This window comes from Lutjanus erythropterus, chromosome 10, assembly GCF_056507025.1.
Source record: "Lutjanus erythropterus isolate fLutEry1 chromosome 10, fLutEry1.hap2, whole genome shotgun sequence".
NCBI classification, from domain to species: domain Eukaryota; kingdom Metazoa; phylum Chordata; class Actinopteri; order Lutjaniformes; family Lutjanidae; genus Lutjanus; species Lutjanus erythropterus.
In genome coordinates this window covers 7,226,991-7,251,255 of record NC_139326.1, presented here as the reverse complement: position 1 = coordinate 7,251,255, position 24,265 = coordinate 7,226,991, and the positions used below count along the sequence as shown (strand labels likewise).

General features: G+C 41.8%; 1 protein-coding gene across 3 annotated transcripts in view; it reads left to right on the top strand.

The window, feature by feature from the left end:
* Positions 1–24,265, top strand: part of LOC146319961 (tetratricopeptide repeat protein 28-like) — a 257,551-nt gene that overhangs the window by 208,110 nt on the left and 25,176 nt on the right. For all 3 annotated transcript variants that reach the window (XM_084728080.1, XM_084728079.1, XM_084728082.1), the window contains 4 exons: positions 7,247–8,043; positions 8,180–8,724; positions 12,155–12,678; positions 20,634–20,743. In XM_084728080.1, coding sequence (XP_084584206.1) covers positions 7,247–8,043; positions 8,180–8,724; positions 12,155–12,678; positions 20,634–20,743 — 1,976 coding nt within the window. The remainder of the gene's footprint in view (positions 1–7,246; positions 8,044–8,179; positions 8,725–12,154; positions 12,679–20,633; positions 20,744–24,265) is intronic.

The following is a 24,265-nucleotide window of genomic DNA, read 5'->3' as shown; positions in this document are numbered from 1 at the left end:
GTGCCCTTTTTTCCGCACATCTGCAAATTCAGCATGAAATGTGATCTTCTTCTGAACGGAGAGGCGATTGTGCAGCAAAAACAAGACTGAGGCTGAACAATGTTGGTTTAAGTGGTTGGAGGAATCAGATGTCATACATGTGGACAGTGCAGCGACAGTTGGTTTGGTGAACTGAAGAGGAGGGTCAGCAGCTCTCTGTCTGTGTTTGTGTCGGTAGACCACCCACTCAGGATGCATCCGTCTATCCATACCCTGTCCTTTTTTTCCTTCCTGTCTCTCTGTCAGTCAGACTGTACGAGATGTCTGCGTCTGCAAGTGAGGATTTGGTACCTTAAGCCTGGACCCCCAGCCCCACCCCCTCCCTTCTCCTGCAGACCCCAGCAGCATCGAGAGTCTGCCTCAGCTCACTACTTCCCCCCACAGATCATAACATACGTTATTGTTTAATTTTATTTATTTATTTTTATCATTAAAATAATAAGAATAAGAATAAGAATAAGAATAAGAATAAGAATAAGAATAAAATATACATGTAGACAAAAGGCAAAACAAATAAATATTCAACAGACCTTCAATGATCAACGTAAATTACATTTCATGTCTGAAGAGGAGTAGGAAGAAGCAACATGCTTGTCTAGTCCTATCCCTATTCTACTAATCCATCAATAAACAATCACTCACATAATTCCACTCTCCTCCCCAGCGTCCTTCCCCGCAACTAAACCACTAAGTCCTCTTCATTTCTAATCAGCAACACTTCAATTTGAAGAATTTGAAAAGGAAAAGAAACCCAGTAACAACAATATCACCAGTAATGAGCTTTATACTCCCCTCCCTCAGTTCTGCACCTTGCAAAAATAATTTCTTTGTGCGTCTTTTTAAACTGTGTGTTGAACAACCCAAACACACATTTGCACATTGTACAACGTGAACACACTTTGCATATAACAATTGAGAGTGGTGACTAAAATGGTGACTCTTTTTACTTGAGAGAGAGTCTCATTTGCCGTTTGCAATTTTCAGCTGTATGTGGGGAAAGAAGTGAATTATTACGATTATTATATAGATGCAGTTTGTTTTTATTGAAGTGCGTCTACTCAGAAAAGTGTCATGAAGGGTGTTGTACCTTTACCTTTTAGCCTGTCTCTTCAGTGATTATTATGTTCAAACGAATTATTCATTCTGCATCTTAAAACACCATAGTGTATTATGATATAGCCATGATTTGTCAGACAGACACATTGCCACCACAAACAGCTTTGTAGATACAGCCCTGCTGTCCTCAAAAAGTTGAGATGCTGTTTAAAATCTAAAAGAAAGAAAACAGAATATAATGATTTGCAAATCGTTTTGACTTCTTATACTGAACACAGTACAATGTCATGTATTTAAAGGAGGAATACGCACGTGCAAAAATGTCTTGCCAAGAAATTGTAAAAGATATCCAGAAGTTGTTCTGGGAGGATAAAATGTTTAGTGAATCCTGCCAGACTCATTGGAATTTTCTTCAAAGATCAGCTTCCCTCTTTTGGTATTTTACACATGCCAATCTCCTGAATAGGCATCAACATTCCCACAAATGCCGCAATTCCAGCATCCTGTTCTGCTTCTTACTCCTCAAACATGAATGCAAATTATAACGTTGACCTCATTTTTAAAATATAAATGAGGAACACACCCAAGTCTATTTTTTTGGGCTGAGGCTGGTCATCTTTACTCTATTTCTAGTATCACCCGAGCACAGTGGCAGCAGCACCATTGTTGGTAAAAAATCCTCTTAGCTGACTGTAGGCAGCGGCGCCTTGGACCTCCACAGCTCCTGGAAGAATGACACAGTGATTTACTCAGAACATGACACCATCCCTCAAAGTCATCACTGCAGCAGATCCCTCTATGTACAGCCAGCTGTGTAATGAAAAGTGACAACACATTGCCATGCTTTTAATGTCTTTGGTTATGGGGGGATGGAGAGGGCTCTGGATGGATAGGGGCCTGTATGAAAGTGTTTGAAGGATGTGGCGTGTGCTTTATCCTGGTTTTTCACAGTCATTGTCTCAAGCTGTGCGCAAAAGAGAAATAATTGAGCCATATTATTTAATACGTTACAGTCAAGTGAATTTAGCATGCACCACAGACTTACAATGTTGTTAACATTTGAGGTTAAATTGAATCCCAAGGCTGAGGCTTTGTTGGGGTCATTTTGATTTGGACAACATGCCACAGTGACCACATCAGCCGGACCCCCTGTGCAAATTTCATTTTTTTGTTTTAGCAGTATTTACCAGCAGTTTTGATATGGTTTTATTTACTATCCTGCTGGATACTATCCCCAAAGGGTCCCATAATCCTCTTACCATATGGGTGGGGGCAGGAAATATTTTCTTGCTTCAAGTGTGGCTACAGGCATAGCCTAAGGCTTATGGCAATTTTGGCTGCAGCTTCCAAGCCCTCAGACCTCAGACGCAGCCATACACCCCCAGCCTCTGTCCCGACTGTCTCTGCTACCCTTCCGTCCATCGGCGAGCCCCAGATCCATTTTTAGCCTCCAGCATGGAACATGTTTGCTGGTAATACATCAGTAGGCATTATATCCTCAGCAAGATCAGCCCCCGTTGGGGAAAGCATAACCTTGGGAGTGACTTTGTGGCGGGGGCTGTCAGCGCTATTCCAAGTAGCCTGCTGTGAATCTTAACATGCTTCCACTCTTTAGGAAAGACTCCCGGGGAAGGCAAATCTGAGGGGTTTGTCCAAGGTGGAGGGAATGTCTGTGCCAGTGGAACCTTAAAATCCAAAAGACTCATTCATTTATTTTGGCTAAAGAAAAATACCGTTTTGTTGTATCTATATTACGATACCAGAATTTTAAACTTCAGTACAATACTACTACAAAAAATTATACTCAATACCTCTCTTGATACCAAGGCATAAAGTGAAAAAAACAGTTTTTTCAAAAAGTACATTTTTTTCTTTTTCTTTCTTCAAAATTAAAGGAGAAATCTGTAACAACTTAACAATTTACATTGTAGGACTCATCACTTGTTATTGTGAGTTTATTGTGTTGCACCCAGTCTGCACTCCTGCAGTGTTCCTGCAGCCTGCAGAGCTTCCCTGAGTCTGGGGAGGAGGGGGCGGGGGAAACAACTCATAGATCTTATATTAAATAGGATCTAATATATGGTCTGTGGTTCCAACTAGCTATTTAGACTGCAGCAGTCGTTTTAGACATGCAATTACAACATATTATTCCTTTAACAACCTGCACACGGTACTGGTACAAAGAAAGAAAGAAAGAAAGTCACTGAACACTCTTTGTTTTCAGGTCGGAAAATAAAGACTTAACTGAACTGGTGTCTTGAACTAGTGCTTAGATCTCTGTTTTTTATAGCTTCAGTACTTTTGATACTATCAAATGTCATTACTGTATTGTTTTAAACACTGTGATATTGAAAACTATTAAAGTATCAATACTTTTACATATGTAGTCCAAACACTCATTGTGAAAGTTCCATTTGCAATCTGAGTTCTTCCAGTATTATTTGGCAGCTCTGCTCCTCTCCGTGTTCTACTCTGATACGCTGCTGAGCATACCAACTCCTCAGGGCAGTGACCTGACGATTGCAAGGTCAGCACAGGTTGTATCACTTTAACCTGAGAACACAAGCAAGCAAACAAACAGCAAATAAGGTTTGATTTGTCCGTAGGTGTTTGCAGCATGCTGAATCATGGTCTGAATTAAGTAGGGAGAGGATCTTTGATGATGTTTTCCCAGAAAAATCCAATCTGTCTGCAGGAAAGGCTGTTTTTTTTTTTCTTCTGTTTAACATTCAGACATCCAATTCAGGCCGATTTAGTTTAAACGAATCTCCTCATTTAGATTTGATATAGAGTGAAATATTGATGATGCAAATTTCACACATACATTCATGTGAATTTCTTCCATGTCCACCAACCTACAAAAGTATGAATGCACTGTATGTGTGTATTAAGGGTGTCACAATTTCAAACTCAATTGAAATGATTGAAATTATTTTTTTGCATGTCGACGCGGTGGCAGGCATGAAGAATAACTATATAGAAATAGCCATTCTTCTCCTGGATGGTCTCGTATGCTTATGTAGGTCATATAGAAGCATCAGTATTAAACTGAGACCGTTTAATAACCATTTTAAAACTCCTTGTTGTGCAATTAACTACACCTTATTGCATGCACTACTCTGTGAGTGCAGCAGTGTAACTTCCCTAAAGGGTGGCATGGTTTGCATGAACTCTAATCAAATAATCTAACAATAGCACAGTCGTCAGTGCTGAAAAAAATGCTAAAAGCCATAGTTTGGATCTTTTAAGGTGGGGTTGTGTGAGGTACTTATCAACAATCAGTTTGTCTCAGCACAGAGGATCAGCATTGTACTGTTGCTGACGTGCTCAGTAGAAAAGAGTATTTTATTTTAGCAACATAACTAAAGGCCCACGTAAAAAAAATTGTATATCTTTTTAAATGTACGTCATACTTAGATTTTTTTTTTTCAGTTTTACTTTTCCATCAGACAGACCTTTATTTTGGCACAACATTTTCTCAACTGTAGGACTTATTCTTACGTATGAGATTGCCTGCCTGTGCTGCACATTTTTTTCCAATTTATCTTTGGAAGATTGAAGAAGGTCCGCAAGAGAGTGGCATTCAGTGCAGCTGGGAAATCTGGATGGTTGGTGATGCAGACTGTATGTGAGGCATCCTGTGAGTCACAAAGATTATCAAGTTGTATGGTAACTAAGTCCCCAGTCTTGTGTAGCCAGACCTTTGTACACAGAGCTCCACTCATGATCATTTTGCTGTAAGGAGAAAAAAAGTCTTTTTGGTATGTCTTTAACCCATTCACAATCGTCTTGGGTGGCGCTAAGCCTGGGATACAGCGACGGTGTCTCTGCAAAATAACAACAAGGGAGAACTTGTTTTAGTGGAACATTCGAAACATTAGGGTGGGAAGACCTGGCATAAAAAAAACCAGAAAAGATAACAGCTGCTAGCTTGTTGACGTTAGTACCTTTCGCAACCCAGGTGCCAATTTGCCATTTTCAGCATGTAGTTTGCAAGCTTGGAGTTTAGTTGTTGTTTCCTAGGGACTGTGAAAACACAGGTAGCAGATACGAAGAGGCTGTCTGTTCATTGGCAGACTTAAACTCTACACATAGTGTACATTCTGCCTGACTACCAAGTCTCATTCTTGACACTCATGGTCCATGGCCATAGGCTTAAAGTTTACACATCTGCACCTCCAAGTAGCTTATGCGCTTTCCTGGCCCCCACTTTAGCCTCTAGTTTCCAAAGAATTTCCTCTCTCTCTCTCTCTCTCTCTCTCTCTCTCTCTCTCTCTCTCTCTCTCTCTCTCTCTCCTGTACTTATCCGTAGGTGTCCTTGTGTCTCCACATCGAACCACATTTTGTCGCTGCTTTCATAATCGCTCATTTTCATTTTCTTGTTTTTTTGTCTCTTGAATAAATCACTGTAACTCTGTCCCAAACAGCTGATCTGCATCATAGTACAGTGCAGCACCAGCAGGCGCCCTTATCCTTAGGAATACAGAAGTACTATGGTTGAGAAAATGTAGAACATACACTTAGATGGATGTTGAATCTTTTAGGTGGGCCTTTATGTATATTGCTAAAATATGTTTTTCTGCTCGTCCCATCTGTAACGGTACAATGCTGAGCTTCCGTGCTGAGACTTCTCTCCTTCTCCTCCTTCTCCAAACCGAGACTGCGCTGTCTGGCATCCACTGTATCTAATGCAGTGACTATGGATAAATACCTCACACAACCCCACTTCAAAAAATCTGAACTATCCCTTTCAATTGAATTGAATCGTGACCTTAAAATCAAAAGTCAAATGGAGTTGTGGATTTGGAGAGGCGTAACACCCCTGGTGTGTATATACTAATAATATACATACTTGGTAATGTGTCAAACCAATATGCAGCCCAGTGGCTCAAACTGTGGAGGCGCCAATGCTTTTTTTCCTCTCTCATTGGCCTAATGTGCCGCTTTTTAATTGAGCCAACATCTGAATGCATTTCCACATCTATCGTATAACCTCTGCAGTCGTTTGAGCACTTCTGTTTAGTTTCAGTCCCACTGTTTATGTAGCCTGTGTTCAGGCCCATAATGTGGCAGGTTTCGGATGAAATAAATGGGAAAACACACATGGTGGTAACTAATCCCGGCGGCACCATCACATACTCACCACAAGCCACAGAGCCCCCTCTCCTTACCCGGCTTCCCACCCACTCTGGCTCCAGAACCGTTTCCATCCCTGGTGTCCCATCAGTGGCTGTACCCCCGTCCTAGTAGCCCATTAGTCTCTGTGCTGATGCAGCAAAGCAGTGATGGCCAGGCTGTACCAAGGATGAAGGACTGAGTTATTTGCCTTGCAGCTGGTTCCTCTTTCTCCATCTGCCAGCCTGCAGCCATCCCATCCTCTCTTTCAGTGAGCTTTAATATTATCACTGCAATTATTATCACTGAGAGCTGGGTGACAATGCAAAAAAGAGAGACCTGGAGATTAGTAGTGAGTCTCAGAGGGAAGGAGGAGAGATCTGGTAGATATGCTGTGATGTCTCTTTACTCTCTTGTGTATTTGTCAGTGTGTGTGAGCATGTGGCTGTGGGTGCACATTTGTTTGTATGTTATGTGTGTTTGTGTGCGTGTGCCAGATGGCTGCCTGGCTGTGGGGTAAAGCTATTATTTTTCAGAGGATAGTATTTTATCAGAGATAATACGCTCAATGCACCGGGTTCTCCATTATTTATTGTTTCTCCGCACTTATCTCATTTTTCTCAAGTTGTTTGCTGAGCTTTCCATCAACTCCTCACACTCTTCTCCCACTTTTACTTCCTCCGTCTTCCTTTTGTGTTCCCTCATAACCACTTCCAACCCTGTGGAAAAAGTTGTTGATTTTGGTAAAATCCCTCTAAGACACAATCATCAAAGACAGCTTAGACAATCAAAAGATTCTATTTTGGTGTTATAATAACTCTGTTTGATTGCACTAGATTTTAATGACCATAATTCTGTGGGAGAGTGTGTTGTGTAAGCAGAGAACAGATGGCTCCAAGAGCATATTTTAACAACCAAATGACTTGTTTTGTACACGAAGAGCTGACGAGGCACTTGAATTTTACTCAATTACAATTTTCCCCTGAATAGGTCTTTAACTTCACCCTCCTGCTCTCTTTCTCTCCTCTCTCCGCAGGCATCATCCACCAGATGAAGGGGGACTATGAGACTGCACTGAAACTCCACAAAACACACCTGGCCATCGCTCAGGAGCTCAATGACTATGCCGCTCAGGGCCGGGCCTATGGCAACATGGGTAATGCCTACAATGCCCTGGGAGCCTTCGACCAGGCTGTTCGCTACCACCGCCAGGAGCTGCAGATCTCCATGGAGGTCAATGACCGGGCCTCACAGGCCTCCACTCATGGGAACCTGGCTGTGGCTTACCAAGCCCTGGGCGCCCACGACCGCGCCCTGCAACACTACCAGAACCACCTCAACATCGCCCGTGAGCTCAGAGACGTCCAGAGCGAGGCGCGGGCTCTGGGCAACCTCGGCAACTTCCACTGCTCTCGAGGAGAGTTCCCTCAGGCCGTGCCCTACTACGAGCAGTACCTCCGCCTCTCCCCTGACCTCCAAGACATGGAGAGCGAGGGAAAAGTTTGTCACAATCTGGGTTATGCCCACTACTGTCTGGGCAACTACCAGGATGCTGTCAAATACTACGAGCAGGACTTAGCTCTAGCCAAGGACCTTCACGATAAACTGAGTCAGGCCAAGGCTTACTGCAACCTCGGGTTGGCGTTCAAGGCCTTGGGAGACTTCACTAAGGCGGAGGAGTGTCAGAAATACCTGTTGTCACTGGCCCAGTCCCTGAACAATGCACAGGCTCGCTTCAGAGCTCTGGGGAACCTTGGGGACATATTTGTCTGTAAAAAAGATGTGGCTGGAGCCATTCAGTTTTATGAACAGCAACTGGCTTTAGCTCACCAGGTAGGGCCACAAATGATGGATGTAGTACAACATTTATTGTCACAATTTATCATATAAATGGGAACTGTCATGTGGAATGTAATTTTGATATCATTCGCTCATGTCCCTCACGCTCATATTGTGCATCTCATTTCAGGTTAAGGAGCGTAGGATGGAGGCCTGTGCTTATGCCGCCCTCGGGGCCACCTACAGACTTGTGCAGAAATATGACAAAGCTCTGGGCTACCACACCCAGGAGCTGGAGGTGTATCAAGAGCTGGGCGACGTGCCCGGGGAGTGCAAAGCCCACGGTCACCTGGCAGCTGTCTACATGGCCCTGGGGAAGTACGCCATGGCCTTCAAGAGCTATGAAGAACAGCTGGAGCTAGGTCGGAGGCTGAAGGATCCCGTCGTGGAGGCTCAGGTGTACGGAAATATGGGCATCACTAAAATGAATGTAGGCGTGATGGAGGAGGCTATTGGCTACCTGGAGCAGCAGCTGGCCACTTTACAGCAGCTGAGTGGCAATGAGGCAGTGATGGACAGGGGCAGGGCCTATGGGAACCTGGGAGACTGTTATGAGGCTCTGGGAGACTTTGAGGAAGCCATCAAGTACTATGACCAGTATCTGTCAGTGGCCCAGAGCCTCAACCGCATGCAAGACCAGGAGAAAGCCTACAGAGGCTTGGGCAATGGACACAGGTGAGTCTGCTTTAAAGGTGCAACGTGTAAGATATATCCAGAATTTTAATAAAAAAAAAACTGACATTATCAGCAGAACGTGAAGAAGTTAGTTCTGAAGTTAGCATGCTAACCATCTAGCTCCAGTTCATCCCTAAGTTATTGGTTATTATCCTATTTAATATATGATTGTGCTGTACATTGCACATTCCCTATTCCGAATATAAACAAGTGACAATACTTGTTTATATTGTCTACTATTTGGACAATGATAAGCAATAGTGTTTCCGCTGTAATAACCACCAATTAAACTGAGTTTCATAAGCAGTTAAAAAAACACTACTCTGATTTTGAACTGCCAATATATGTATTTACTCAAAAGAGTACACCTCTATTTTCACATTTGATGTCTCTTTTTATTGCAAAATTCACTGCAGATTTAATTGAATTCAATTAGTGGAACTTAAAAGTCTTAACTTGCTGATACATGTAGACATCCTGGAAAGGCTTCGTGGTTCAAATTCAATACTTCACAGAAAAAAAAAATCAGTCTTTGTAAAATGCAGCAGTGTTAATATCCCCTAGCTGTTGCAGTAGCAGATAATTGTATTGACTGAGTATTACCAATAATCACCGTAATCCTACTTTGCATGTTATTTTTCTCCCTGCGTTCACTATCTAACTAAAGACCACCATAGTTTAGAGGCACCTTGCTGGTGAGCGCGGCTTGGATGTGAGCCTGGTGCTAGCTGTCTCAGCAGCAGCCTAGTGGCCCTGGCCTTATCTGTATGCAAAGAGGCTTTGGCACACAGACGTCTGAAACTGAGGGATGCAGTTATTTCGAGGCAACCTCTTACATGTTGTGTCTCTTCCCCCTTCTATTTCTCCTTATGCGTCAAAGAGCTGATAGCATCCTGGGAGACTACACCGCAAAATAAAACACAAACGGCTTGCAGAAATCCTCATTTCGGAGCTGATTTTCTTCTTACTGTGCGTCATCAGCATGGCACCACAGCAATCACACACAGCAGTATTAACCATGCATGAGTTCAGAGGGGAATAATAGACATCAGACACAAACCCTTCTCGTCTTCTAGCGGCTCTTAGTCAAGCACATACATTATCACATAACATTAATTAAGCTGAGGGCTTTTATTCTTTTAATGCTCCATTTGAACCGGCATCCGCCAATTGTTGGTGTGCCTGAGAATGTGAATAAAGTCTGTTTGAAGGCTGTGAAGGCGAATAAAATGTCGAGATGGGATGAAAGGCGCTCTGTCAACACATACACAAGAGGATGGAAGCGAGGATCCTCTGACAGCTGACCCATCTCGTATTAAAGGATGGTAAACAGTGTTACCCTTCAAATGCAGCCCAAATTTTAGATTACATATCAGAGCTCAGACACTTCTCATATAGACCTCCACACTCACTTTAGTCTGTCCACATCAGCAGATATCAGCAGTGGGTTTTTGACATCTTGATATATATTTAATTTACACCAAAACCGAAATGATCTTGCATAAACCACCTCAACTTTTCAACTTAAGTTCATCTCTTTAGCAAAATATTTCCCTCAAGTTCACTTAGGAGTGTTGCATAAAGCCTCTTAGGTTGTCTCCTTGACAACTTAGTGTTTAGACTAAGGCTTTCATGGCAGGTACTGTCAGCACTTGTATTCCAGTTACCAAACTTTATTCACATCATTCTTTAATGTTGTTAGAAAGATTTGCTAAATTACTTACTACACACTATATACACAAAGTATGTACTACTATCTATGTACTACAGATTCATTTCAAAATATTTCACACCTATTAAAGTGAAACCTGTTACATTTAAATTGAAGTGTTATTGATGCTACACAGAGCTGCCCTGGTTGTATTGCATTGTGGGATATATTGCCAGTGTAGTGCTCAGTACTTTCATACTGTAATATTTCACCAGAAAGAGTATGCACCTCGCCTACTGTTGATTTCATACTAAGGTTTGACACATACTAAAAAATCTCACATATTAAATAGCATGTTAGTATGGAATTTAGGACTTAGCCCATTATTCAGTTGTTAGCAAGCTTAGCTAACAAACTTAGTTAGCCTGTGTCAGCTAGCTTCTCTGAAATACACAACAAAAAGAAAGAAGATGAGAAATGTTTTTCTCTTTGATCTTACATCCAAACTAAAATTAACCCAGCCACAACAAATGTGCACATGCAGAAGATGTTGCAAGAGGTGACAGTAAGAAATCTGCAGAGCGAGGAGACATGGAGAAATATAAAAATATTACTTTGACAGCAAGAAAGGAGACAAACATCAACAGGAGTCGACAAAAACTGAGTCAGTATATGACAGAGTTGTATTAACATTTGGTCAGCCAGCTATAAAGCTGCTTGTGCTAATGTCAAATCTGTACTTTCTCTCATTGTGTTCAGTGAGTTTTTCTTGTCTAGAAAAATGTGTCTCAGTATCTCCTTCTCTTCTTCAATCACCATAATCACCACCAGTGTCTGATGTTTTGCAAATGTTTCAAACTTTCAGTCAAACTTTTAAGGGACTGCTGTGGGTCTCTTAAAAATTTACTGAGGACTTTCTAACAATGCATAAGAGAATACTTAAAGGCAGAATCAGAGGAGTTTTCCTGAGTTGTGCATAAACACACCAGAAAGATGCCAGGACATCAAACACTAAGGTTTTGGGTCGATCCCAAACATCAAAATAAGGAATGAGGCAGAGGCAGAGTACACACTTCTAGTGATTCATAAGTGATGATTTAAAGGGATTATGTCTATGCAACTGATATATGAGAGTTTTTAACTGATTATGAAACAATCTCAATTTAATGCTGATGCCTCCATATAACCTACATAAGCGAATGAGCTTAGTAGAGAAATCAGATGAAACAAGCCTGTATTTATTTTTTCCCAGGTAAAGTTAAAGTCAGTAGTACTTTCATCAGATAAAAAGAAGCAATTTTTATTAGGTAATTTTATTTTTGATGTTATAGTTTGTCATTATAGCAGTGGAAACAATACCGCTTTTGTCCACAGGGGGGTCCAAAATCAACAAAATATGAAAGTTCCTTGTAGTAGCTTTAAGTATCAAAGCACAAAACTAAAAAAATCCTCAGGGTGATTTTATGCAACTCATCTTTTCCTAAGGCATCCTTAGATGATTTAAGTGAGACCTTTTGGTTGTTTTTTTGCAACCAGGATCTGTTGCTTTGTAAATACGAGTGTTCCTGCAACACACCTTGTTACATTCTAATAGTGCTAGAGAATAGATACGTATCTGTACGAATCAACAATATATCTTCCCTCAGATCTGAGATAAGCAGAGAGCTAGATGGATTTATTACGAGTATTGTGGGCATGAAAGATATCTCGGTATCTCATATGTCTTGCTCCTAATCGGCTTGACTCTGACACTCATTGGTTTTCTGTCTTTACCTTCAGGGCCATGGGGAACCTACAGCAGTCCCTTGTGTGCTTTGAGAAGCGGTTAGTGGTGGCTCACGAGCTGGGGGAGTGCGGAGGCAAGGCTCAGGCCTATGGTGAACTGGGCGCACTGCACAGCCAGCTGGGCAACTACGAGCAGGCCATCTCCTGCCTGGAGCGTCAGCTTGCCATTGCCCGCGACACCCAGGACAGACTACTGGAGGGCGACGCCAGCTGCGGTTTGGGCGCCGTGTATCAAGCTATGGGAGAGTACGAGACAGCCCTGCGCTGCCACCAAAGTGACCTGGAGATCGCAGAGGAAGCGGGGAGCCCCACACGCCAGGCCCGCGCCTATGGGAACTTGGGCCTTACCTACGAGTCGCTTGGAAACTACGAGCGGGCGGTCGTGTTCCAGGAACAGCACCTAAGTGTGGCGGCTCAGACTAATGACTTGGCTGCCAAGACACTGGCCTACGGCAGCCTGGGGAGAACACACCACGCACTGCAAAACTACTCACAGGCTGTCATGTACCTGCAGGAAGGTGAGTGAGTCAGGGGGAACAGGAGAGAGGATTGCCTTTGTTGCCTGGGCTGATAGGCTTAGAGTTTGTGAATTCATGAATATGAAATTCCGAGCCTATTTGTTGCTAAGCCTTCACCACATTTTTATTAGGCTGTGTGCGTGTGTGTGCGTGCAGGTGCGTGCGTGCGTGTTTGGGCTTTTGTGCTTATGTGTTATAAGTGCACAGGGGGATTTTGTGTGCATGCCATGCGTCTGCGCTGTATACGTATCCCAGCATTTGTGTGTGCATGTCTCAGGATGCACGCCAAGGCATTTTCCTGTTTACTGCGAGCCGTTCTTCACACCTCTATATCTACTTTTCTCAGAGGGTTCTTTGCAGCGAGCTGCCAAAGGATCTTTTCACACAGTGGCTGACAGACTCCTGCCTCTCACGCTTCATTGTCCCCCACAGATTATGGTGAAATAAAAACCTGCAGCCTGGCCCCTTGAAAATTCATTATGTCAGTGACAGTGCAGGGAGGGTTCGTCACAGAGGAGGTGATAAGTGGAGGCGTCCGTGGAGGCGAGCTGAATGGCCGCGCCACCTGCCACACCCGAGCACAGTGACAGACTTCTTGTTCGGGCACACCCACCGTGTTATGACCTGAACTCTGTTTGAATCCAACAGAAAGCAAACACACACAGAACTACTAATTCAATGACTTTACTCAAGTAAAAGTGAGAAAGTACAGGCTGTCAAATGAACTCAAAGCAAAAGTCGCCCTTTGAAGGACATTTCTTCCAGTTATAGAAAGTTGTCTTGTCTGTTTTGTCTTGTTACATCTTTTTTGTATTTTTTAGGATTTGACATCTTTTTCGTCTTGTTAGTTTTTTATCTTGTCTCAATTTATTCATCTATTGTGCTTCATATGTATGGAAGGATACACCAAGAAAACATCTTTTCTATATATTATTTCCCATCCATTTAGGTTTAAATTAGTCTTCCTGTTGGGAAGGCAGTGTGTCTTCTGTCTTTTACATCGTTTTTTGTCTTGTTGCGTCTTTTTTGCGTGAAGTCTTTTACCTTGTTTTTTGTTTTGTTGTGTGTTTTTTGTCATAGTTTTTACATTGTTTTTCATCTTGTTGCATCTTTAATGTTATTTCTTCGTATTTGTATGTATTTTTTTGTCTCGTCACGTCTTTTACCCTTGTTGCATATTTTGTCTTTTACTTATCTATTTTTTTTTACTTCTTTTGTTTTGTTGCATCTTTTTCATCATGTCACGTTTTTTTTTGTCATGTTACGTCTGTCATGCTTGACATGCACCGATGGATACTACAAGAAATCATCTTTTCTGTGTGTTATGGTCCCATCCTTTTAGGCTGAAATCAGTTGGGAGGGCAGTGTGCAATGATGCAAAATAAAAATAATCAATAATTCCTCGCAAATGCATTAAAACTAAAGTAACAAGCTTGTTAGTACAAATAACTGTGTTCAACTGTAGGGAGAAAAAGTAAAAAACTTGTCAGAAAAATAAATATTCAAGTGAGGTGCAGATACCTGACATATCTACTTTAGCACAGTAATGAAGTATTTCTACTTAGTTACTCCCCACCTCTGGAATCCAAGAAAATTGCAGCTTGTGTTGGGGGACAGTTGTATATTTCACCCTGCAGGGAGCAAATGCAAGGATCCAGGAATACATCTCCTCCATCTCTCCTCCGTCTGCTTTATTAGAGTTAGCCGGGCCTGCAGTGACCCATACACCCTCTGCAGGCCTGCTTGTTGAGCTTTAATGGAAACAAAGGCGACAGGCCATTCTGTCTCCACCCTGTCCTCCTGTTGTCCCCCACACTGTCCTTGTATTGTTCCTCGGTCTGGCTGTGAAAAAGAACAGTGCCTTCACTATCCTTGACAGCCAATTATTTCTGGCCAACCTACCCAGACCGAAAAGTTGGCAAGCTTTTTTTTTCCTTCAGTTTTTCTATTTTTTTCTACTCCTACCGCTAGTTGTTTTTTTATTCTTCATGCTGCACTGCTTGTTTTTTTGTTTGCCGAAAAGAGATTAATTGGAAGGAGAGATAGAAAGGCAGCTCCGAACCAGTGCAGATACTGCTGACAACATGTGATCTCCAAATCAGTGCATGTGTATTTTTGTGTTTGTGTGTGTGCGTGCTTGTGCGTCTGAGGGTTATTCTGTGATGTACAGTAATACAGAATGACAAGGCTACAGTAGAAGGCACATGAAGATACCAATTAACTGCTGATAGGGAAACATAGTTTCTGTCACTTCAAGTGCTCACACTGCTCCCCAAGTTATCTTCCTGTAATTTTACATTAAAGGACGCTGCACATCGCTGTCTCAATCTTAAACAAAAGAGGCGTTTCACACCGAGAAGCACTTTTCAAGGATTAACACAACAGTGTCATTAAATCAATGGCGTCATTGTAGCGACTAATGGAGGTATTGCAGTTTCTTCATGCTTCGTTTATGGAACAACAACTAATGGAATAACAATATTAACCTATGAAAGCAGTTTTTGTTAGAAATGTAGCTGATGCTTCATATTTTAACCTTGAATAAATTAAATGTTGATTGATTTATGCAGATTATAAATAAATACAAAAATGGAATATACAGTATTTACACAAAAGGGCTGAAAATGGATTTATATCACATCATTTCAACAGATTATGTTTATGTATCTTGGCTTACATGTTTATTGGTGCTTTCAGGAAAAGGGGCCTTAATCATGTCTAAGACAACAAAGACAAGCAATTTAAAGGCATAATTCGCAATATTGTCCTAAAAAGAAAATGTATAGACTTTTCAGGCATTATTTATGACCCAGTAGAAATTTGTGGTGGTGTCTTTATCTGCAGAGACCCTTCACTCTGCCTGTTTTCTTATTTTCTCATTCTTTTGCTGTGCTCTCGATGCTCGGGACCGACCCAAAACATCGGTATGTGACATCCTGGGATCTTATTGGTGCGTTTATGAACAGCTTGGACAAATCCTACCGATTGTGCCTTTGAGTTCATATGCAAAGTATGTAAATGGTGCAATTTATAAATTATGATTTTACACAGTGTAATAAATTCTGTATATATTAAACTCTATAGAACAGGCTCAGGACTCACTTCTAATAAAGCACATTAATGTTGGTGGGTCTTTGAACAGCTTGTCAAGAGGCATACAGGACTAGATGCGGTTGGAAGATACGCGTCTCAGTGTGAAACGTCTGGACCTTTCATCATCATATGTGGACCCCTCGCAGTTTTCAGTGGTTATTTTTATGCTATAAATCTTGGATGTCGGTTGCTGTTAAAGTGGCAGCAGGGGTTTGACTGGTGGCGTAGTGAGCTGGCCATATACTGTAGGTTTTTGCTTTAAACTCTAGCAGATCTTTGTGGCTATTTTATTTCTCAGGCACAGTAGAGGCAAAATCTTTCACCTCAACATGTATTTTAGTGACTAGCACCTGAAAAGCAGACCATTATCTCATAAATTATTAAAGGGATAGATCAGATTTTTTGAAGTGGGGTTGAGAGTAGTACCAGCATGGAAACTAAGCTAAGTATTGCTGTGGACAGGGTCAGCAACTCAACAAAATTTAGCAACTTAAATAGCCAGTAACTAACCGATCAAGGCAGCAGTGAACCAGCAGCTCCTGTGTTCTGCAAAGTCAAATTGCAGTTCTTGCAAAATGAGCCTGGATTTGACTCATATAACAGCGGTTTCCCATCCTAAAAGGCTATCTGATGTCAAGATAAAGCTGTGAAAATATTCTAAATGTAGCGTACACTTGACTGATATAGATTTTTTCAGGGGGCTAAATGCAGTTTGCTGCTGATCCTGTCCACATCAATACATTGCTTATCTACCTTCAACAGTACTGTTACTTCTATGTACTATAGGTAATACATTGAATATGGACACAATCCCACTTCAGATGATCTAGTCTATCCCTTTAAAGGATTTGTCTGTGCTTTTTTTTTTAAGGAACATGTTGCATATTATGCGTTTAGGCAAGCTTTTCATAAATATCAATATTAAAGAGACAGATCATTCCAGAATCAAAAGTACCATCTTTATCCATCTAAATTGTTTTGGTGTGAGTCAAATATAATGGGACCAAATGGTGCTCAAAAGTAACATACACTTTAAAAATTCAACGGCAATGTCTCTTTCCAAAAATCATGACCTGGTTACTTGAGATAAATTGTTGACCTTGTTCTGAACAGTTTCATGTAGGAACTACTTTCTTTCTGTAGAAAGAAACTTCTTTCTATCTGCTAGAAAGAAGGTAGTTCCCACATGAAATGTAATTTTCAAATTTTCAAAATTCAATGTATTTTTTGGCACTTTGCACACCACAGGACTTCTGTTTTGTCCCATTGTATTGGAGAGAAGGCTCTAAGGTGGATACCTTTTGCAACTCACACCAAAACTATCTAAATGGATAAATAGCACTACAGGCCAGAGGGAAAATGCATGTGTTCGATTTAGGGTTGAAGTATTTAGAGGTTTATGGTAAATTTTGTCTACACAGAGCAGGTAGATTTGGGTATTGCATTCATCATGGAGAGACACAGCAGTGAGTATTTGTATCTTGAAAATATCTCCAGGATTTTTTTTTTTTTCGGGTTTATGGTACACTTACTGTATATGACACACTGTTCTTTTCCCACATGTGGTCATGATCAAAGGGTGTCATGTGTCATGAGTGTGCGCGTGCCAGGGTATTTTCTTTGCGACACAACACTCTTGTGGTTCTACAGAGACGCATGAGATTTTGTGCTCTTGTTCTGACGCATGTGTATGTGGCGTCTGCACGTAAAGCTTGTGTCTGAAGCCAGAGGTACGTGGGCCTCGGGGGCTGCAGAGAATCTCTCACCCAGCTGTCAAGCAGCCTTTAAAGTGTTCTCTAGTTGCTCTTCAGGATGCAGCCAGCCACGGCCACATCCTCATGTCAGCCGCTGCTACGTGACTGTGCCTGCGGGGCGCACCAAAGGCACACATGGTGACAGTGACAGACACTGAATGATACAGAGAGGGAGAACAGAGGGAATGAGAGAGTCGGTGTGGAAAGGAGGGATGGAGGGAAAGAAAGAGGATGGCAGGCGGGCGGAGGAGAAAGACAGAGATCGGCATGAGTCATAATTCACATGTATTATTTCACTGTCAACTGGAGAATAAAGAAAACATAGAGTTGGTTGACATTCAGGCTTGATCATAAAGAACTATCACAGAGCAGCTCAGAGAGAGAAAGGTTTTTTGTGGATGTGTGTGTGCGTCTGTGTGTGTGTGTGCGTGCAGATGAAAGGCTCAGAGCTGGAGTTGAGATGAGTGAGGGGTGAGGCTGTCAGAGAATGAAAAGGATAATTTAGATCTGTTTCCTCTCTCTTGCTCCAGCGCCTAATGAGCCCTAAGCAGTGCTGAGTCCCCGCAAGCAGCACTGCCACCACAGTCAAGATGAAACAGGTAGAGAGAGCGGAGGGTGGGGGGGCCGGAGACACTGGCACCGAGATGAGAAAATGAGTACGGGGAGGCAGAGGGAGAGAGGAGCACAGCAGATGCATGGGGGGGAGAGGGCAGGGAGGCAGACAGAGGGAGGGTGTGCGGAAAGATAAGGCGAGAGAGGGGAGACTGTTGCAGGCTTCAAAGGCTGCCGGCTAGCGTGGCCATGGAGGAGCCATGAAGTCTATGGCTGCGTGGTGTGTGCTGGGTCTTGCGGAATAGGCCGGCTGTTTCGGGTCACGCTCTCTGTTCTTGGCTTATCTGGACCAGCCACAGACCGTTTTCCAGGAATGCCGAGAAAAGCAGACTTGGACGAGGGTGGCTTGGCCCATTTTCTCCTCTCTTTGACCAAAAGCATGTTTAGACCCCTCCGTCACACGAGCGAGTGGTGAGAATAGACAAATATAGAGCCCGCGTTAAGTGAGACTGCGTGTGTGTGACCTCTGTGAGATGCCTTCTGGCTCAATGAAACTCTCAGAGCCGGTCGGAGTTTGGTAACAGCACGTTTGTTACCAAACAGCAAGCAGAGCAGAATTGTCATCTTCTGTGGAAAGAAAGCACATGTCCTGACTCAGTGCAAATCCTCTGTTGCTTTTTTAGGATTGTTATTTGTTTACAAAATTATGCTCCGTACAGTACATTTTTGCAGTGGTCGTATAGACTTATATTCATGTAAATAAAATAATTATTAATTTATGAAAGAAAAACAGAGATAAGATCAGATCCACATTTGGTATGGGGTTCCAGTAATGATGGATTTCAATCATTGGAAATCAGAGTAACGTCACTAATTCACATGCTGATCCAATTTCAAAGTTTATGTTTGTGATTGTAAAGCATCATGGGAAATAAGAGTCGGCTCTCAGCACTATCTGCAGCACATGTCAACTTCACAAACCACAAGGCTCTGCAGTGGTCGGAGGATGCATTGTAGCTCTCATCAAGAAAACAGGCTCTAGAAACAGTATAATATAAATGCACCACAGAAAAATACCTCAACTGCATGTTTTAAACATCGTCACACTACAGAACAGCATGTCGTACCACACAGAATCATCATCATCACAAACACGCACGCTCCATCTGGAAAGGCGGCACCACACTACTACCAGCTAGTGGACAGGTGACTTAATGAAAATGTGACGAACTTAAAGGACACATCTTTAATATATTTAATGTAATAAATCATAAATGATCACAATGTGTCATCACAGCTGTAGTGTGCCCTTTTGAAATTTCTTTTCCGTGCTGGAATAACAGGTTTTGTTTCTGTTTCCTGCTAGTTAAAGTTCAAATTAATGCTGAATGATAAAGTGTCTGTTTACGAGTCATAAGAAATCATTAATGATCTTATAGAAGGTGTAAATGTTTGTAACTGTTAAACTGAGCACTATGTTAATGGAGTCTGGTAGGTAGTGAGACAAGCAGTCACTGAACTCATGTGGAATTACAAAATATTGTAAATAAATAAATAAGATAGCTTATATCAGACCAGATAAAGCCAGATCAACATCTAAATACTTTTGAAATTGGTTAACATTGTTTTGTCCACAGACATTCACAGACACCTCAGTGTGAACCCTCCATTGCTTTGAGGATTACCGATAATCGTTCGCTACAACTATACAGTGCAGGGACCAATTTAGAACAGCAGATGGCGTCGTTGGCCCATTTAACCACTGATTTAACATGAACCTTTTTAACTGCGTTACACGTGAGCAATAGCCCATTGCTAACTGCGGACAGCTTGCTGTGCATTTAGCACCTTGTGGGTGATATGTGGCCCAGCAGCTGTCATTTTTTTTTTTTTCATCATTGTCCTCTGTGGAGTGGCATTTTCATCTCAGTAATTGGGCAGAACCAAGCCCTCCACAGGCAGGCTGAGGACACATGCAAAGATGTGACATACGCCTCACTGCTTGAGGGATTGGAAGTGAAAAACAAACCGCGTGCTCGTCAGGTGATCTGACACAGGCACACACCTAGATACACACACTCGCACGCATGTTCGCGCACATCCCAACCTCCCCTGGCTTCCCAAACAACTCTGAAAGTCTCTCAAACTAAATATCACTGCGCTGTGAGTTTGCGTGCAGTCTATTATTAGCTCATCAGTGTGTTTGCAAATATTTGTAGACATCTTCATGATATTGTGTGTCTTCTCTTATGCAAGCTTTAAGCGCGTGTTTGTGTTTGCTCAGCCAGTCAATCCTCTGCATTGATTACTATGCAGTCCGATTAGTGCTCTAACAGCCTCCCTCCGTGGCAGAAGTGTGTGGGTGTGTGTGTGTTTTAGTCCCAGTGTGAGCGGTATCTTACAACTGAGGCCAAATATCCAAACCTGTTCGCTGTCAGAACATCAGTACCACGCTACGCTTACATCTGTTACTCTGAAAGATACCTAAGAGTCTGCCTGCTCTGAATAATTTTTACTCTCCCCTCTCTCTCTCTCATCTGCTCCCCTTCCTGACAGGCCTGCGGCTTGCGGAGCAGCTGGCTCGGCGTGAGGACGAGGCGAAGATCCGCCATCGTCTGGGGCTCTCTCTGTGGGCCAGTGGGAATCTGGAGGAGGCCCAACATCAGGTAACTTCTGTGCCTTCCTCCACTTCTTGCCTCAGCTCACCTTGACTCGTCTCTCCTCTCCTTTCCTCTCTCAACATCTGGACTCTCATGTAGTTAAATTTGACCTCTAATAAGCACACATCTGCTGGTCAGCAAGATTTGCAGTACAGACATTCTTACATATGTAAAAGAAGACAAGTAGAGGAAAAAGTAGAGGTACTGATTCAAGTATAGACTCTAGAATGTACTTAAAGTGTAAAAGTAAAAGTAACCGTTTGAAGGATATTTCTACCGACTGTTTCTGTGCAACACTAACTGAACCTCGCCTTTTCTCTGTGGTCAGGTCTCCCTTTCTTGTCTGTTTCATCTTGTTACATCTTTTATGTTGTTTTTTCATCTTGTTACACCTGTCGTGTGTGATATGCACTGATGGATACACCAAGGAATCGTCTCCTCCATGTGTTTTTGTCCCTTCTATTTAGGCTGAAATCGGTCTTGATAATGGGAAGGTAGCGTTCAATGATGCAAAATAAATAATGAAAATGCCCCTTAAATTCTCCTTAAATGCTTAGAGACAGAGCGCTGCATGCCACAATATGAAACTGAGGGCTGACATGCAAACTGTGTGACTGCAGCTAGCTAAAAACATTAGATTTCAGCATGTCAAAGGATTAATTTAGCACCTAATTCTATCAGAGGGGAAAGGTTATATTGACAAACTCAGTATTGCCTTGACATCTTATTGTCCCTTCTTCTTACCTTGTTTTTCTGTGAGAAATAAGCAAACTAAATAGCCAGAAATGAATCTTAGTCTTTCTGGTCAAACTAGCAGCTGTAACTTAGAATGAGTGTCATGCCTCACGTCTGTATCCATTTTTGTTGTCCTAAAAGTTTGTTGTTGTTTTTTTTTGGTTCAGCAGCTTTAAAAACTTTTTTTTTTCTCAGATCTTCACCCTGTGGGTAGTGCACCCCTCCACACAGCAGCTTTTAGACGTTTTTTCTGTTGTTGTTGTTGTTGTTGTTGTTGTTGCTAGCAGACGGAAAGTGACAGGAGGCACCTTCACGCAATACAAAGTCAATGGAGAGAGATGAATTGTTTTCCCCTCCGGTAGGGGCAGGGCTTAATTGCGCTCTGTCACTATTAAAAGTGAGGAGCCTGTTTTGAAAATATAAAGATTGACAAGTACAGATATTTGTGTCATAGTGTAGGGACTGAAAGTAAAAAGTTGTCAGAAAAAGAAATACTTACTTAAGACACCTGAAAACTATATTAACTCACTATTTTGACTGTAGTACTCATATTGAACACTTCTTACATGTTGCTCCATGATTAAGTATTTGTACTGTGTCACTTCCCACTACTAAAAAACGTGGAGAGTGAAATGTATGTTTTTACCAGCATAATTACGATGAAAGAACTGAGCAGAGAGAGAACAACAGGAAAATAAAAAAGAAGAGGTGGCTATAGAGCTCGAACACGGCTGCTGGCAATATGCTGGGGAGTCTGTTGAGCTGGTAAATGCTGTCATCTCAGCAGACAGGCGACAGATGACTGAGGCTTTTTTTTCATATCTGTGTGTATGGTCTCAGGAGTCCCAAGCCTCAGCATCACACACACTCTCTGTCCTCTTCAGCCCACTGCCCACCTGGCAAGCATGGAATATCCCCTTAACATCTCTCTTTACAGTCTGTCCACACACCGCAGCTCGAGATTTTTCTTAGCTTGTGCATCCACGTACAAGTCTGTGAACAGTCAGCCAGCAGCAGCGGCTGTCACGTGTGTCTGTGGGGATGTTATTCAGCTGCTTTCATTTTTCAAAATCTAGTACAAAACATTTCTGTTATGATACGCGCACACTACGTACATCTATGTGACCCAGATAGCTTTGTTTTTCTGTCCTGCATCATACTTTTCCAAAAGTAACTTTGTCTGTTTGCAATTATCTGTAACAAGAGTTGGGAAGGAGAGACTGAAGCAAGGTGGTGACTGGAGCAGAGGCCCGTGAGTCATGTAGAGGAATTTGTGTTCAATTAAAGCAAAATATTATTCTTACAAGCCAGTGCAACATATTTTCCGCTGCATGTTTGCTTTACACACTTGACCTTAAGACCTTAGTTGTGCATATTAAAGGGACACTTCACCACAGAATCAAAAATACATATTTCTCCTCTTACCAGTAGTGCTGTTTATGCATCTAGATTGTTTTGGTGTATGCAGTTGAGTTTTGGAGAAATCAGCAGTAGAGATGTCTGCCTTCTGAATGTAATGGAACTAGATGACACGTGGCTTATGGTGCTCAAAGCACCAAAAAAAAAACATTTTAAAAACTCAGCAGCAATGTCTTTTTACAGAAATTATGCACCCAGTTATTCAAGATTACACTCGCCAACCACATCACTACAGTACTTAGCTCAGTTAAAACAGTCAGTCAGGGATAAGTGATACTAAACTTTTTAAATTTGATATGATACAGATATTTTTGGCACAACTTTACAGATACTGGTACTGATAATTTTTTGAATGGATATGTATTTTTCAAAATAATGGCCAACCTTTAGAAAAAAAAATGTTGAAATAAAAGTACATGTTCTTGTTTTCATTCAGCCTTCTTATAACTGTTCTGCCCTGTTTTTAAATGTTTGACTTATGTTGATGCTGTGTGGCACTTTTTTTTGTGACAAACGTGTATCTTGCTGTGTTTTTATCTGTAGGTGAAAAGTAGCACCACACCCACACTACGTTTCCTCTTTGTCATTCTCTGACAAGTTTGGTTCTCATATCTCATAGGTTACCACAGTCATGTAACACAGGCACAGAGAGAGACCAGAAGTGGGCGTGTGGTATACCCAACTTCATGTTAAATCAGATGAATGTTATATTTTCTGATATAATAATAATCTAATATTCATTGGCAATGCCATCCTTCAAAGCAACAAATTGATATAATATTGGCATATAATTAATAATGAAATATATCCCCATAACCTCATACTGTACTTTTCATCTCTCCCTTTTTTTTTTTTTTTTTTTGCTTTAGGGAAACTAAGTTTTAAGAACTGTCTGAACTTGGGCTGATGAACAAGCAGAAAATGAAAAAAAAAGTTTTATAAATGGAACCACAAGCCAAGTGCCATCTAATTCCATTATATTTGAGAGCAGGCAGACATCGCTGTAGCCAATAGCTCGAAAATTTAGCAGCTTGCACTAAAACTATCTAGATAAATAAATGACACTACAGGTAAAAGGAAAAATACATATTTTTGATTTTAGAGTGAAGTGCTCCTTTAACATTGTGTTATTCTTGCAACTTACAGAGCTCCACAGCCATGTTTAAGATTTTTTTCCCCCTGAGTCAGCTTGTAACCCCCAGGGTGACTTGGTGGTGGGAAAGGACACTGTTACCCTCCGAGTGTAGATCAAATGGTTATTCATGAGCCTGTTGCTACAGGTGACCTTGGTAAATACCCTGACCCACTTCAAACCTCATTTGTATAGGCTTGTATTGAAATTCATAAAGCACCCATAGATGTGGAATGAGAGTA